The sequence below is a fragment of the Littorina saxatilis genome, linkage group LG4 (assembly GCF_037325665.1).
Source record: "Littorina saxatilis isolate snail1 linkage group LG4, US_GU_Lsax_2.0, whole genome shotgun sequence".
NCBI lineage: Eukaryota > Metazoa > Mollusca > Gastropoda > Littorinimorpha > Littorinidae > Littorina > Littorina saxatilis.
In genome coordinates, this window is record NC_090248.1 from 8,299,506 (window position 1) to 8,317,005 (window position 17,500).

At 40.1% G+C, this 17,500-nt stretch overlaps 1 protein-coding gene across 1 annotated transcript in view; it reads left to right on the forward strand.

Moving 5' to 3' along the window:
- Positions 1-16,585, forward strand: part of LOC138963646 (atrial natriuretic peptide receptor 1-like) — a 44,411-nt gene extending 27,826 nt beyond the window's left edge. The window contains exons 3-4 of the mRNA XM_070335491.1: positions 14,913-15,187; positions 16,574-16,585. Coding sequence (XP_070191592.1) covers positions 14,913-15,187; positions 16,574-16,585 — 287 coding nt within the window. The remainder of the gene's footprint in view (positions 1-14,912; positions 15,188-16,573) is intronic.
- Positions 16,586-17,500: the final 915 nt, after the last annotated feature.

Genomic DNA, 17,500 nt, shown 5'->3' on the forward strand with positions numbered 1-17,500 from the left:
AAAGCATAAACAATGTTGGTGAGATCGCTTATAACAAAATTGCAAGAACAAAACATACGGAGCTAGGGGCTCTTACAAAAGTCAGTGAAAGCGAGGTGGAACAAATCCCATTGCACAATATGGACAGCTGTAACTAGCATTGCGGAACAATTAAGTTATGTTCTTCTGTCGGAGCGAGTTGCTTCGAGTTTCTTCGATTTAGGCAGATTGGCGCCGTTTTGGGCATGCGAGCTGGTAAAACTTTTTTTTTCTTTCTTTCTTTTTCTCTGTATGCCATTAGTGCGTCCTGTACTTTTTACTTTCATTTCCCTTATGAACAGCTGAACACATTCCCTCACTCCAGCTGCGTTATTTATCTTTTCTTCCGCGTTATCATAATAACAGCAATTTCAGGCAAATGCAAACTTTCCGAGTGTTCCCGGGTGTCCCGTCGCGTCTCTCGTGTGCTCGACAGACACCACGCATTACTTGCGTTCTTGCATTGTCGGGGGACATTTTGATTCATAGCCGATCTCTGGCAACATCTTGTATTTACAATTATTGCAGCTTGTGACCCGCTGTGCTTTGCTAGCTCCTGTGATTTTTTGGCTGGTTAAGTAATGACAACGAAGATAGAGAGAGAGAGTGAGAGAGAGAGAGAGTAGAGAGAGAGAGAGAGAGAGAGAGAGAGAGAGAGAGAGAGAGAGAGAGAGAGAGAGAGAGATCCACTCAGGTATGCACAGAGCACGACATAAAGATAGACATAGATAAACTCTCGCACACACACACACACACACACACACACACACACACACACACACACACACACACACACACACACACACACACACACACACACACACACACACACAATAACTCATAAGGAGAGAAAGAGAAAGGAAGAGCAAGATAGACAAACAGACAGAAAGATGCACACACAGCGACAGTGAGGGTTCAGTGTTTGATCTGTGTCAGCAAAACATAAAAATCACCAGGACGGGCAGATAGTCGGCTTGAAATAACACCGCATCTCGATAAGAACGGAACACAATCAATAACTCAATGCAACAAGCACATGTAGACGTGTTTAAAGACCCGATCCGCTTCGTGGAAACACACACAAACACTTCGGTCATCAGTTTTTATTGAGTCACTTGAGAAAAAGTGACTCTATGTAATCGGTCAGTGTTAGTCTGTCCGGCCGGCCGTCCGTAGACACCACCTTAACGTTGGACTTTTCTCGGAAACTATCAAAGCGATCGGGCTCATATTTTGTTTAGTCGTGACCTCCAATGACCTCTACACTTTAACGATGGTTTCGTTGACCTTTGACCTTTTTCAAGGTCACAGGTCAGCGTCAAAGGAAAAATTAGACATTTTATATCTTTTCTCGGAAACTATCAAAGCGATCGGGCTCATATTTTGTTTAGTCGTGACCTCCAATGACCTCTACACTTTAACGATGGTTTCGTTGACCTTTGACCTTTTTCAAGGTCACAGGTCAGCGTCAAATGAAAAATTAGACATTTTATATCTTTGACAAAGTTCATCGGATGTGATTGAAACTTTGTAGGATTATTCTTTACATCAAAGTATTTACATCTGTAGCCTTTTACGAACGTTATCAGAAAAACAAGGGAGATAACTAGCCTTTTCTGTTCGGCAACACACAACTTAACGTTGGGCTTTTCTCGGAAACTATAAAAGTGACCGGGCTCAAATTTTATGTGAACGTGACTCATTGTGTTGTGAATAGCAATTTCTTCCTGTCCATCTGATGCCTCATATAATATTCAGAACTGCGAAAGTGACTCGATCGAGCGTTTGCTCTTCTTGTCTTTTTTATTAAAATATGATCATTGTGACATCAAATTATTAATCATGGAAGTTATTGGAGAAATAAAATAGAGACGGTTTATCTTATCTTATTCTGACATTATAGGATTGAAAAACGATACAATATAACTAGTTTTATGCGATCATGATATTCTTTTTCTTGCATTATATTAATTGAAACATGACAGAGTTTGATCATGCATCATGCCAGCAGCTATAATAACAAACCAAAACATGAGTTTAAATCGTGTTGAGCACAATATACGCAATATAACGATGTCTTTTATCATGGAGGCAATTAATTATAGTATGAAAGAAAATCAAGTGCCCCAACGATGGCAGTTATTTAGCAAATTATTTGTGAAAAGCGAGTGGCTGACTCAGGTTTCGATTTGTTTCTATATCCATGTTCAAAATTATAACATATAAACTCGGCAAAAACAGTTACTGCACCAATTTTCGCACCTGAACTGAAACATTCATTCCCGTGTCATTTCATTGACACTTTCTATGCCATGATATGCTACATCGTGTACACTACATTGGGGTGTGCACGTTAAAGATCCCACGATTGACAAATAATAATAATAATAATAATAATAATAATAATAATAATAATAAATAACTTTTCTATAGCGCGAGTCCCATCAATTGGCTCCAGGCGCTTTACAAATTCATTATAAAATAAACTAGCAAAAGGGTCTTTCCTGGAAAAATTGTATAGGCATAGATAAAAATGTCCACCAAATACCCGTGTGACTTGGAATAAAGGCCGTGAACGGTGAATGCTCGCCCTAATAGGCTTGAGGTTTGCTGGCCGATGTGAATGCGTGATATATTGTGTAAAAAATTCCATCTCACACGGCAGAAATTAATATGTAAAGCGCTTAGAGAACGTCAAGCGCTATATAAATCTCCCCATACAATACAATACAATGACAACTCATGCGATCAACACATGCATCAGTAAGAATAACATAACACAAGAAATATGCAAGATAGCGAAACAAAACAACCAATTCTGTTTAGATGATGGGTTTGAATATATCTTATCGAATGTCAAAATTAGCAAGCTATGCTTATTCTGAATTTGTATAGATTTTTTGGTATGGGTATCTCACGTTTTTGTCAGGTCGATTGTGGGGGTACCGGCCCGGTTGGCCTAGTGGTAAGGCGTCCGCCCCGTGATCGGGAGGTCGTGGGTTCAAACCCCGGCCGGGTCATACCTAAGACTTTAAAATTGGCAATCTACTGGCTGCTCCGCCTGGCGTCTGGCATTATGGGGTTAGTGCTAGGACTGGTTGGTCCGGTGTCAGAATAATGTGACTGGGTGAGACATGAAGCCTGTGCTGCGACTTCTGTCTTGTGTGTGGCGCACGTTATATGTCAAAGCAGCACCGCCCTGATATGGCCCTTCGTGGTCGGCTGGGCGTTAAGCAAACAAAAAACAAAAACAAACATTGTGGGGGTCCCCTGATTGGGAAGGCGGTCACGTGACCCCTGGAAAAGAAATCTTTGATTCGAAACGTGTGCCAGACTGCCAAGGGGAGTGCCTTTCATGGCGAAGAAAGTTTGAATGAAATGACTCGGGAATAAATCGATCGACGTTGCAGTACCGGAGCACCTGATCAAAATGCCTTGGCTATTTGGTACCTGACAAGGCAAAGCTCGAAAAATTGTTACGAACACATCTATGGTAATTCATACAAAAAATAATAACAACAAGCTTGCGACTGGCATTTTGACGTTGAAGCTGTAGAATCTCCCAACCTTCAAAGCAGAGACAAGCAGACATGCCCCTTTACTTGACAGGGATAATTCGTTGTTCACGGCAAAGTCTTGAAAGACCCAAAACATACTTCTGCATGCTTTCTTTCTTTTGGTATTAAGTTGTTTTGCAGCAATATACATTTTGATGCTTTTCTCAACACGTCAGGTCGCTCAAAACGCCCGCTAAACACAGTACTGAAAAATTGCACTGATTGGAATACGAAAAGAACTGGAACGACGAAAGCTCGTGGTCACACCTGTCTCGATAAATAAGCGTCGTACAGAACCAGCGTCAATCCATTACGACTTGTTTGAGCACTAACATTGTTCTCCTCATTAGTGACTTTCTTTTTTAGAAATATATACCAAGAAACTATATATACATGTTCACAAATGTAGCGCTTCTGACAACAAAGCTCTTTCCAATGATATATACAGGGCCGGACCCAGGGGGGGGGGGGGTTCCAGGGGTTCCGGAACCCCACCCCTGGAAAAAGCATGTACCTTGCTTTGACTTTTACTAGTTTTAGCACCAAAACAATGCTGCTCTTAACCCTCAAAACAAGGCCCAGAATGCACCAGATTGCACAGATTTTAACCGTTTTTCAAAAAATTTCCGGGGGAGCATGCCATCGGACCCCCCTAGTTCGCGCGCCTGCAAAGCAGGCGCGCGCTTGTGGCTTCGCCACTTCGCTGATTTGCCCCCCCAAAAAAGGAGGAACCCCCCCTTACAACTCATTTGGTCCGGCCCTGTATATATCAGGTTGTTCCTGTTGCTTTATACATGACATGTTTGTTTTTATTTTTCTTCTAGCAAATACCTTTTTCTCAGATCTCTTTTAAAAGCAGCCATTGTAGGAACAGCTTTTGCATACTTACACTTAACTTATACATAAAATATTTGGCATTTAATATTATAAAATCAAAAACTTTACTACTTTTGAAATATTGATCAATACTAAACAAAATAAACTTTTCACTAAAATATATGTTCTCAACATTGTGACATTCATTTTTAACATAGTTTAACAAATCATTCCAAAATGACTGTATATATTGACACGCCCACAAACAATGTTTAATACTATCCCTCTCGTCTCGGCATAAATGGCACATCGCGTCTTCTATTACTCCCATTTGTTTCAATATCACATTTGTTGCCAAAATCCTATGTAATACTCGAATTTGAAACCATTTAAGTTTCACTTCAGAAATGTTCGTTACATATTTAAAACATAATTTCCAATCAATATCGCCTTCTAATTTACCTTCCCATTTTGTACAACAATTTGGACGCTTTCCATCCTGTAATAGTTTTTCATAATAAAATGTTGCTCCTTTTATTTGGGAGTGAATGACTGACACTGATTTAATACTATCAATCATACTATTATTCTCCAAAACAATATTCAACGTTTTTATATATTTTTTGATTGCTCCCACGCATCCTAAATAACTAAAAAAAATGTGTTCTGATTTGATACTTTTCACAAAACTCGTTATAGGTACAACAACTTCCATTGTCATTAACCAACTGACCAATGAAATAAATGTTGTTATCAAACCAATTCTGAAAAAACAAGTCTTCTTCCCAATCTTTATATTATTATTAAAAAAAGTGGTTCTGCTAATATTTCTTTGGAGGTTTCTAAATCTATTTTATATCGAAACTGTTCATAAACATTAAACACATCCTTCCAAAAACTATTACAATGTTGTTTACCGCTATAAAGACTAGGACCACTCACATCAATGTTGTCCACATCAGGATATAAAACAGTTGTTATAACTTTCCATTTGTGGACCGTAAATCTCAACTTTTTTATCCAAGTCAATTTCAGGGCTAACATATAAGTCTTAACGTGAGGAACATCAAGGCCACCATCCTTAACACTTTTAACTACAACATTTCTACTTATCCGATCCCGTTTTCGATTCCACACAAAGTCAAAAATCATAGTCTGGAGGGTTTGGCAACAACATACACAAATATACAAGCTTGGACAATATTAAGGATTTCAAAACTGCTATTCTACCTAAAGGGGTTATCAATCAATCAAAAATAATCGTTTTACTGCTTGAAACTGCATATCAAAATTAATTTGTACACAATTATTTAAATCACTCGTAAACCAAATACCCAATATTTTAAACTTTGGGGGGTTCCATTCAAAATCAAGGTGTGGCAATATACCTTACATCACTACTTATATTACATCCTAACCAAACAATTGCTTTTTTGTCAATATACATTCTTAGTCATATTTTAGGTGGGTTACGAAAAGGCCGAGTTTAATTTTATATATATATTCTGCATGCATCTACCTTGTTTTATCGACGGCAAAATCAAAAGGGCTGTGAGTTATCATGGGATATTTTCGTTCATTTGGAAATGTGTTTGTTTGATAGTTTGTTTGTTAGTCAGTTAGTTAGTTAGTTAGTTAGTTAGTTAGTTAGTTAGTTAGTTAGTTAGTTAGTTAGCTACTCCGCCCCTTTACGTGTGTGTTGGAAGATTAACCGAACATTGCAATTAAAAAAAAAAGAATATTAATTTCTAGCGCCTATTGCTGATCAAAAACACCGATTTGATTAATTAGCACAGCACCACCGACAGAGGATAAGTAATTGTCCGGCAATCCAACCCAGGTCGCGACCTTGATAACTAGTGCACCTCTGTCACGTCCTCCCGTTCCTGAATTTGTGTCGCGAATCTGTTGGCAACGTCACGCGTCGGTTGACACATGATTCGTTGTGCAATATGATACCGCGCTTGTTGACTTAAGAAAGAAGTCGTTATGTAATACGATATGTGCGGCTAAGTGTTCGGTTATATGCTCCGATGCTGATGGGATAACAATGCGAGCGTGTTTATTTTCGTTCCCATATCCAAGCCTACTTGTTGTTGCTCCTTATTTTCTGTTTATGTTTGCTGTACTTCTTCTCCTTTTTTTTTTTTTTTTTTCTTTGACTTATTTTTGTTTTGAGTTTCTGGTCATTTTTAAAAATATTTTTTTAATATTTTATTCAGTCAGTGGTCATGTTTAGATCAACGTAATCATAATTATAACTAAAATATATTATAACGGAGCCAAATTTGATTATTAGTAAATGTAAGTAATGTTGCGGACGAGGATTCTCCGGCATTTGAACCGTCCTACCCCTCCCCCTCCCCCTTTGTTTTACTCCCTATCGCGGACTCTTCCCCCCACCTACCCATCTCCCCCTCCTTACCCCCCCCCCCCCCCCCCGCATCCTGTTATTTTGTTCCCCTTGCGTTGGCCTCGTTTCTAGTAGCTGAAGTCTCAAAATGACACGTACATGTAACAAAAGAGAGGACATTTACGAGTGAGTGCTACCTTCAAACACGGATCGATAAATGCAGCATTAGAAAAAACAAACACATAAAACACTAATGCGCCTGAAATGTACATTCGCTGCATTGATGTCACGCGACTGGTCATATAATCACACGTGCGTATCCCACACAAATCTGTCCCGTTGCGTGTGAACTATTTACAGATAGAAGATAAGTTTATTCCAAGCACTGATTTGTTATTCTCGCACCGTCACACGCACGTAAACATGTAAGTGAAGGTGCATAATTTGGTGCAATCAAACCTGGAGTGCGTTTCAAAAGCGATAACTGCACGAAGCTCAGGTATTATCAACGGCAAAATCAAAAGTGATGTAGGTAATCATGGGATATTTGCGTTCATTTGAAAATGTGTTTGTATGATAGTTAGTTTGTTGGTTTGTTAGTTCGTTAGTTGGTTAGTTGGTTAGTTAGCTTTTTAGTTAGTTAGTAAGTTAGTTAGTTAGTTAGTTAGTTAGTTAGTTAGTTAGTTAGATTGTTTCTTTCTGTTATTTCTTTCTTTCTTTCTTTCTTTCTTTCTTTTAATTTCTTTCTCTCTGTCTTTCGTTTGTCCTGTAGTTCTTTCTGTCTGTTTGTCTGTCTTTCTTTCTTCCGTTCTCTCTCTCTCTTTCTTTGTCTGTCTATGTGAGATGTTGTTAAGTGGTTGGGAGTACAACCTCTCAATAGTTACAGCCTCGTTTAAACTGTCCTTTCCTCCTATCGTTCCGTCTCTCGAGCTTTTTGTGGTGGAACATTGACCAGGCAGCGTCGAGTCGTCGATGAACCTGAAAGAAAGTAGAGGCAATGAAAACTTAGTTTTCTTTCTCGCGTCTTAAAACCACATTTATCTCCTGCAGTCGTCGAGGTCCGATGGGTGGGAGGGGGAGGGGGGTTCCCAGTAGTCTTCTAACGTTCCTATTCACAATCGGGCCATGTATTTTTAGGAATTAAAAAGTAAAGTAGGGGGGCAGGGCCCGGGCTTTTTGCCTAATGAGTGAGATCTACGGATCGTGCGGCGCATGTGAGGTTAGATCTAGGTCCGTCACACGGGGGACTTCCTATGTCCCCGAATGGAAATGGGGTTGCACAAAAAAGTCAGTCTTTACTTGTCTTTCGTCTGATTGTTCTGCTTCTGTGTATGTTTGTCTTCCTTGTACTTGTCTGTCTATCTGTCGGTCAGTCGGTCAGTGTCTGTGTCTGTCTTTCTGTCTGTATGTATGTCCGTATGTCTGTATGTCTGCCTGTCTGTCTGTATGTCTTTCTGTCTGTCTGTTTGTCTGCCTGTATGTCTGTCTGTTTGTCTGCCTGTCTGTCTGTCTGTCTGCCTGTATGCCTGTCTGTTTGTCTGCCTGTCTGTCTGTCTGTCTGTCTGTCTGCCTGTCTGTCTGTCTGTCTGTCTGCCTGTCTGTTTGTCTGCCTGTCTGCCTGTCTGTCTGTCCGTTTGTCTGTCTGCCTGTCTGCCTCTATGTATGTCTGTATGTCTGGATGTCTGGATGTCCGTTTGTCTGTCTGTGGATTTAAACAACAGATTCTGTGTTTTCCAGATGACCATATTTTTGTGTCTGTCTGTTTTTACATTTAGTCAAGTTTTGACTAAATGTTTTAACATAGAGGGGGAATCGAGACGAGGGTCGTGGTGTATGTGTGTGTCTCTGTGTGTGTGTGTGTGTGTGTGTGTGTGTGTGTGTGTGTGTGTGTGTGTGTGTGTGTGTGTGTGTGTGTGTGTGTGTGTCTGTCTGTCTGTCTGTCTGTCTGTCTGTCTGTCTGTGCGTGTGTGTGTGCAGAGCGATTCAGACCAAACTACTGGACCGATCTTTATGAAATTTGACATCAGAGTTCCTGGGAATGATATCCCCGGAATTTTTTTTAATTTTGTTCGATTAATACTTATGATGACGTTATATCCGGCTTTTTGTAAAAGTTGAGGCGGCACTGTCACACCCTCATTTTTCAATCAAATTGATTGTAATTTTTGTAAAGCAATCTTCGACGAAGGCCGGACTTTGGTATTGCATTTCAGCTTGGTGGCTTAAAAATTAATTAATGACTTTGGTCATTAAAAATCTGAAAATTGTAATAATTTTTTTTTATATAAAACGATCCAAATTTACGTTCATCTTATTCTACATCATTTCCTGATTCCAAAAACATATAAATATGTTTTATTTGGATTGAAAACAAGCTCTGAAAATTAAAAATATAAAAATTATGATCAAAATTAAATTTCCGAAATCGATTTAAAAACAATTTCATCTTATTCCTTGTCAGTTCCTGATTCCAAAAACATATAAATATGATATGTTTGGATTAAAAACATTCTCAGAAAGTTAAAACGAAGATAGGTACAGAAAAGCGTGCTATGCAGCACAGCGAAACCACTACCGCGCTGAACAGGCACGTCAGTCTCACTCCGTTTTGCACAAGCGGCGGACTACGGTCATTGTGAAAAAATGCAGTGCGTTCAGTTTCATTCTGTGAGTTCCACAGCTTGAATAAATGTAGTAATTTCGCCTTACGCGACTTGTTACCCGTCTTTTGGTATTTCTAATAATTATGTGTAATTCCTTCACACATCAGGCTAAGGAGACATTAATAATTGCTTCTTCGAGCTAAATTGCTGGCTGTCAGACATGGGTGGACTGGGTGGCCGAGTGGTAACGCACTTGCGCTCCGAAGCGAGAGGTTGCGTGTTCGACCCTGGGTCAGGCCGCAATTTTCTCCCCTCTTTCCTAACCTAGGTGGTTGGTTCAAGTGCTAGTCTTTCGGATGAGACGAAAAACCGAGGTCCCTTCGTGTACACTACATTGGGGTGTGCACGTTAAAGATCCCACGATTGACAAAAGGGTCTTTCCTGGCAAAATTGTATAGGCATAGATAAAAATGTCCACCAAATACCCGTTTGACTTGGAATAATAGGCCGTGAAAGGTGAATGTTCGCCTAATAGGCTTGAAGTTTGCTGGTCGATGTGAATGCGTTATATATTGTGTGTAAAAAATGTCTGTTTGTCTGTCTGTCTGTAAAAAATTCCATTTCAAACGGCAGAAATTAATATGTAAAGCGCGGAGAGCACAGTTGTGGTTCGCGCTATATAAGCTCCCCATAATAATAATAATAATAATAATGATTGCCTATTGTTTCATTTAATGGTAGATTTCTCAATTTGCACAAATACATGCATGCATCCGTCTAACCTTCTCACCCCTTCCCTCCCCATCTCTCTCTCTCTCTCTCTCTCTCTCTCTCTCTCTCTCTCTCTCTCTCTCTCTCTCTCTCTCTCTCTCTCTCTCTCTCTCTCTCTCTCTGTCTCTCTCTGTCTCTCTCTCTCTCTCTCTCTCAAGCTCTCTCTCTTTATTTCTCTCTCTCTCTTTCTCTCTCTCTCTTTCTCTCTCTCTCTTTCTCTCTCTCTCTCTCTCTCTCTCTCTCTCTCTCTCTCTCTCTCTCTCTCTCTCTCTCTCTCTCTCTCTCTCTCTCACTCCCTGATTGTAATAACTGTGATTCTTTTTGCGACACTGTGGTCATTATCGCAAGAGGCTGTTGCCTTCGATAATTGACATTTGTAATTGTCCTTGTCTCTCGGACATAATTATTTGGACACAAAGACCTTGCAATGCACGTGAACGTTTAGTGTCAGATATTTTCAGACCAGAGAACAGCACTTTCTCTCTCACCTTTTGAAGTCAGTCGCAACTAACAGCATCACACCGCCAAGGCTTGACACATCTGCACAAGAGAAAAATCGATGAGATGGTTAAAGCCCGTTCTAAATTGAGCCCGAAGTCGACTACCCGAAGACTTCGCGAAGTCTTTTTACCGAAAACTCGGTGTTAATGCTCCGTGCGGCAAGCTTCGCCAAGTATATTTCGCGCAGTCGGCTTCGCCAAGTTAAGGACAAATTTAATGCAATCTCTTCTTTATTTCGAAAATCATACCGTATTGCGTGCACTGGCGAACATCTTAGGGCTATATTTAAACGCGTATTTCTTTCGTTTTCGTGACTATCTTGGTACGTGCTTTGTGACTTGGAGCTTTTCTGTTATCTCGCTTGAATCGATCGAATCCGCCATGTGTTATTTTTGCGTGCAGCTTGCATGTTTAATGTTAAGTTTGCTTTGTCAATAATTATTGTGTTTGGTTTTGATTTGTTTCTTGCTTTTTGGGTTCACTTTTAGATTCTGGTCCCCTTTTCTGTCGAAAGTGTCTGGTGTCTTTGTCGATTTCAGTGTGACAAGGGCATTAGGTCTTTGTCGTTTTCAGTGTGACAAGGGCATTAGGTCTTTGTTGTTTTGGCCTTATCTGTTTGCAGTTCTCTGAATCTGTTGTGCCCTGTTTCGTCTCTGTGTGCGTTGCGTGTTCTGTTTGTTTTGGTTTTGTTTTGTTTGGTTTGATTTGATTTTGTTTTGCTTTGATTGGTATTGGTTTGCTTTGTTTCCCTTTGTCCGTGTTTTTCCTTTGTCCGTTTTTCCCTTTCTGTTCGAATTGGTTTGAGCGTGTGTATGTATGTGTGTGTGTGTGTGTGTGTGTGTGTGTGTGTGTGTGTGTGTGTGTGTGTGTGTGTGTGTGTGTTTTACTTTTATCATATGAACCAGGCGTTAGCTTTTGGCGTGATTTTTAATCTTGAATCTTTAGCTGAATCTGTTGTTGTTACTGTGTTATCTCTCTGTGTGCGTGCATTTTTATTTTATTTTACTTTGTTTTGCCATTTGTCTTAGTTTATTTTGCTTATCTAAGTCTGATTGGATTTGTGTCTCTGTTTCAATGGGTGCATGTCTGCTGTGACTCCAGTAGCTAGTCTCCCTTGGGGGTATGAAGGTCATCTTAACTTTCTTACTGGTACGAATTACGTTGGCGCGTGTAGGTGAAAAGACAAACGCAAAATCTTCGGTATTTACGGTAAACTTATTTAATCTTATTTTGATTAGATTAAATAAAAAAAATGGGAACCATAGATATGTGTGTGTGTGTGTGTGTGTGTGTGTTTGTGTGTTTGTGTGTGTGTGTGTGTGTGTGTGTGGTGGGGGGGGCATCGAAATGTACGATTTGTATCAAGTTAATTTTTTATTTTAATATTGGTCGAAATAAAGATGAATCAGGAGCGGGCCTTGGATGGGGTGGGGCATATGGTAAGAGTGTGTGTGGGGTGTGGGGGGGGGGCATGGTAAGAGTGTGAGTGGGGAATGGGGGGCGGTACGTTGGCGTGGGGATTTGGGAATGATGGAGGAAGAAATAGGATCAGGATTGTCTTTGACAGACAAAAGAGCAGTTGTTTTCGAAACAGGGTGAGAAGATAAGAGACGAGCTATCCCACACAGGCTCGTCGTCTGAGGACTGTCTACATTCACATTAAACTTTACAAAAAGAATGAACTTATATACATCTTTCTATTGGGTTAGTTGAGGAGGTTTTCGAAGAAGAATATGAATCAGACTCAGACGCAGAGAAAGTGCTCAGGAGACATGTTGGAGAGGAGGAAGAAAATGTTGATTGTTGTCGGCCTTAATTCCCGCTCAATCCTTGAAGAAGGGCAGCAACAACAAGAATAAGAATTGCTCACGAAGCAATGGAAAGAAGACGATGAAACGAAATCAGCTTCAGACACATAAGAACTGGAATTAAATTCGGACGCAGAAAAATTGGAATCAAACTCGGGCATTTTAGAATTAGAATCTGATTCAGACTCAGAAGAAGAAAAAAGCAGACCTGGACTTAGAGGAACTGCTGGTGTGGTACTAGGAAGAAGACAAAGAATTGTAATCCGATCGAGACGAGGACAAAGGAAAGGGAGGTAAAAATTCACAGCGACAGGAGAACCCAAACAGTACACACGCCGTCACAGCGTACATCAATATTCACAGCAACAGCGTGCACAAGCAGACTTTCAAGTGAAGAAGAACAAGTCGCGTAAGGCGAAAATACAATATTTAGTCAAGTAGCTGTCGAACTCACAAAATGAAACTGAACGCAATGCCATTTTTCAGCAAGACCGTATACTCGTAGCATCGTCAGTCCACCGCTCGTGCAAAACGCAGTGAAACTGACGAGCCTGTTTAGCGCGGTAGTAGTTGCGCTAAGAAGGATAGCACGCTTTTCTGTACCTCTCTTTGTTTTAACTTTCTGAGCGTGTTTTTAATCCAAACATATCATATCTATATGTTTTTGGAATCAGGAACCGACAAGGAATAAGATGAAAGTGTTTTTAAATTGATTTGGACAATTTAATTTTGATAATAATTTTTATATATTTAATTTTCAGAGCTTGTTTTTAATCCGAATATAACATATTTATATGTTTTTGGAATCAGCAAATGATGGAGAATAAGATAAACGTAAATTTGGATCGTTTTATAAATTTGTAATTTTTTTTACAATTTTCAGATTTTTAATGACCAAAGTCATTAATTAATTTTTAAGCCACCAAGCTGAAATGCAATACCGAAGTCTGGGCTTCGTCGAAGATTACTTGACCAAAATTTCAACCAATTTGGTTGAAAAATGAGGGCGTGACAGTGCCGCCTCAACTTTCACGAAAAGCCGAATATGACGTCATCAAAGACATTTATCAAAAAAATGAAAAAAACGTTCGGGGATTTCATACCCAGGAACTCTCATGTCAAATTTCATAAAGATCGGTCCAGTAGTTTAGTCTGAATCGCTCTACACACACACACAGACACACACACACGCACACACGCACACACGCACACACGCACACACACACGCACATACACCACGACCCTCGTTTCGATTCTCCCTCGATGTTAAAATATTTAGTCAAAACTTGACTAAATATAAAAACCTTTAGAAGGAGTAATAAAACAAGTCACGTAAGGCGAAATTACTACATTTAGTCAAGCTGTGGAACTCACAGAATGAAACTGAACGCACTGCATTTTTTCACAATGACCGCAGTCCGCCGCTAGTGCAAAAGGCAGTGAATGTGACGAGCCTGTTTAGCGCGGTAGCGATTGCACTGTGCTTCATAGCACGCTTTACTGTACCTCTCTTCGTTTTAACTTTCTGAGCGTGTTTTTAATCCAAACATATCATATCTATATGTTTTTGGAATAAGGAACCGACAAGGAATAAGATGAACTTGTTTTTAAAACGATTTTGGAAAATTAATTTTAATCATAATTTTTATATGTTTTTATTTTCAGAGCTTGTTTTTAATCCGAATATAACATATTTATATGTTTTTGGCATCAGAACATGTTGAAGAATAAAATAAAAGTAATTTTAGATCGTTTTATAAAAACATAATTTTAATTACAATTTTCAGATTTTTAATGACCAAAGTCATTAATTAATTGTTAAGCCTCCATGCTGAAATGCAATACCAAAGTCCGGCCTTCATCGAAGATTGCGTGGCCAAAATTTCAATCACTTTGATTGAAAAATGAGGGTGTGACAGTGCCGCCTCAACTTTTACAAAAAGCCGGATATGACGTCATCAAAGACATTTATCGAAAAAATGAAAAAAAAAGTCTGGGGATATCATACCCAGGAACTCTCATGTCAAATTTCATAAAGATCGGTCCAGTAGTTTACTCTGAATCGCTCTACACACACACACGCACAGACACACACAGACACACACAGACACACACACACACACACACACACACACACACACACACACACACACACACACGCACGCACACACACACACACACACACACATACACCACGACCCTTGTATCGATTCCCCCTCTATGTTAAAACATTTAGTCAAAACTTGACTAAATGTAAAAACGACAAGAGAAGAGACTGGCGAAAAGAGAACACGTGGCTCAGGGTATAGAGTATGTGACTACACAACCAGGTCGTCGCTGGTTCGACTACCTGTTTCATCGTCAAGGGAGTTACTTCCCGGTGATGATGTGCATAAAATGCACACCACTTCCATGAAAGAAGAAGAAGAAAAAGATTAAAACGGAGAAAAATAAGAATGAAACTCAGAACCAGAGAATCCTACAGACAAGAACTATGGGGAAGCTGTAGAACAGGTCTCTTCATTCAAATTTCTCGGCACACTGATCTCTGAAGACCTGAAATGGGACGGGAACACCACGTCCATCATTAAGAAGTGCCAGCAGCGGCTGCACTTCCTGAGACAGTTGCGCAAGTTCCGTATGTCACAGCAAATCATGGCGCAGTTCTATCGCGCAGTCGTTGAGAGCACCCTGTGTTTTTCTATCACGGTCTGGTATGGCAGCACCACTGAGAAAGAGAAACAGCTACTGGAGAGCATTGTGCGGACAGCCTCCAAAATCGCGGGCTGTGACTTCCCTTCCGTTGCCTCTATCTTTGAGTTGCGCTCAGGTCGAAAAGCAGGAAAGATTGTTCGCGACCCCTCCCACCCGGCAAACCACTTCTTCGAGCCTCTTCCATCTGGTAGGCGCTACAGAGCTTTGAAAGCCAGAACTAGTCGCTTTCGCTCTAGCTTCATCCCCCATGCTGTACTGACAACTCCTGTAGTGAAGACGTTGTAATATACTGTAGTTATAGGATTGGGGGGGGGGGGTGGTTCTTTTGTTACTTAGTCCTTTCACTGCATTCCATTACTGTTCTCATAACTTGTGATAGTGGAAATATGTGCAATGTGGAATGGTCCTTATTTTTTAGGTGCTGGAGTAGTTCTGTGATGGTAGTAGTTTTGTGCAATGCGACTCTAAGTTCAGGTGCTTGAGTGGATCTGTGATAGTCTGTTAATACTGTTGTTTTAAACTGTCTAGATCATGATTATATAATTTTATGTGATGATCTGACTAAATGATAATAATTACATGTACTACTTACTTTTAAATGGATTATAAATTTTAGGTATTGTTCTAGTATTCACTAATGTTGTATTGATATTACTGGCACCCCTTTTAAACTGATATGGTTTTTACGTTTACAAGGCGACGATGTGAATTTGTGATGTAGATATGTGGCTGGTTATGTGTGAGAATGTAAATAATTGTGTGTGTGTGTGTGTGTGTGTGTGTGTGTGTGTGTGTGTGTGTGTGTGTGTGTGTGTGTGTGTGTGTGTGTGTGTGTGTGTGAGTTGTGTCTGTGTGTGCATGACAGTGTAATGTACGTATGTATGCATGCATGGTGATGTGTGTCTGCATATGTGTCTGGTTGGTTTTTATTTTATTTTTACCGTGCCGTGCCAAGATGAAATCCTTTTGCAAAATTGGTGAATAAATATCTTGTATCTTGTATCTTGTATGTGTTCATGCGTTGGTTCAGACAATGCAAGTAAGCTGATGTCTTACATAGTGTCTGCTTTGACAAAATTAGCATCGTTCTGAGATGAAATTAAAAACATTCTTTGACTAGATTTATTGCACATCGTGAATTGAGAAGATGCTTCCAGTTTTGTTCCAATAAAATCGATTAGTTTTGCACAAAGGACTTTCGCTTGTTTTCTAATTCATTTCTCGTTCTGCGCTGAAAACGGCTGAAAGCCTTTTACTGCTGAAACATTACGACGCTCAGACTCGTTTCATCATTCTCTTGTTGGTTTATTTCTGTAACTTGTCTGGTCTCTTTTTCTGCTTGTTGACACAGAAAGAGTGCTTTTGAGAAAGTGTGTCATTGGAATCGTTTCCGGAGATCGTAATTTGTCATTGTCACCTTGATGTCTTCAGCGCGGAATGTGATTCAGTAAAATAGTGGGGTTTATTTTTTAAAGAATAAGGAATTACTTTTTTTGATATATATATTATATAAATGGCTTAGTCCTCTCATTGTGAACGATTCGCGTCACCGTCACAGCCCTGCCCAAGTTGTCAGAAAAGATAAGACCATCCCTCCACTTTGACACATACCAGAAATTAATGGCATGGATGCTAACACTAGTGAGGAATGATGATTTTTCATGTTTTAAGTATGCAGGTTAACACTAGTGTCAAAGAGAACATTAATTCATTGCAACATTCTCACTCTGCACAGAAATTACGCACGGTGTTGATTGTTGGTATTCGTGCAAGTGGAGGGATGGCCTTATCCCAAGTAACAGCCTGGCCAGATCTAAAATGGTGAGCTGAATCGTTTACACGAGAAGGCCTCTGCTTTTAATCACTGTCGTGTGTTGGTTTTTTTCAGTAACGTGTCTGGCTTCTTTGCCTCTGTGTTGACTTAAAAAGAGAGGCTTGGAAAAAGTGTGTCGGGGGGCCCGGGTAGCTCAGGTGGTAGAGCACTGGACTTGTGATCGAGATAGAGGTCGCTGGTTCGAATCCGGGCCGGGACGGACACGGGTCAACTTTATGTGCAGACCCAGAGACGGTATCCATCTCCCACCCCCGTGTCACCACATTGGCACGTTAAAGATCTTGGTCATTCTACCATAAGTGCAGATGGCTGATACCACCTAAACACGCATACATCAAAAAGCCGTGAGGGCGTAATCGTATAAACCAATTCATGTCCAATATAGGCAATTAAGACCTGACGGACAATAAGCTCCTTAAAATTTACAAGTGTGTCGTTCGAATCGTTCCGGAGAACGTAATTTGTCACTGTCACTTGTATGTGGTTTTAGGTCAGCAGTGCGGAATGCGACACAGTAAGACTTA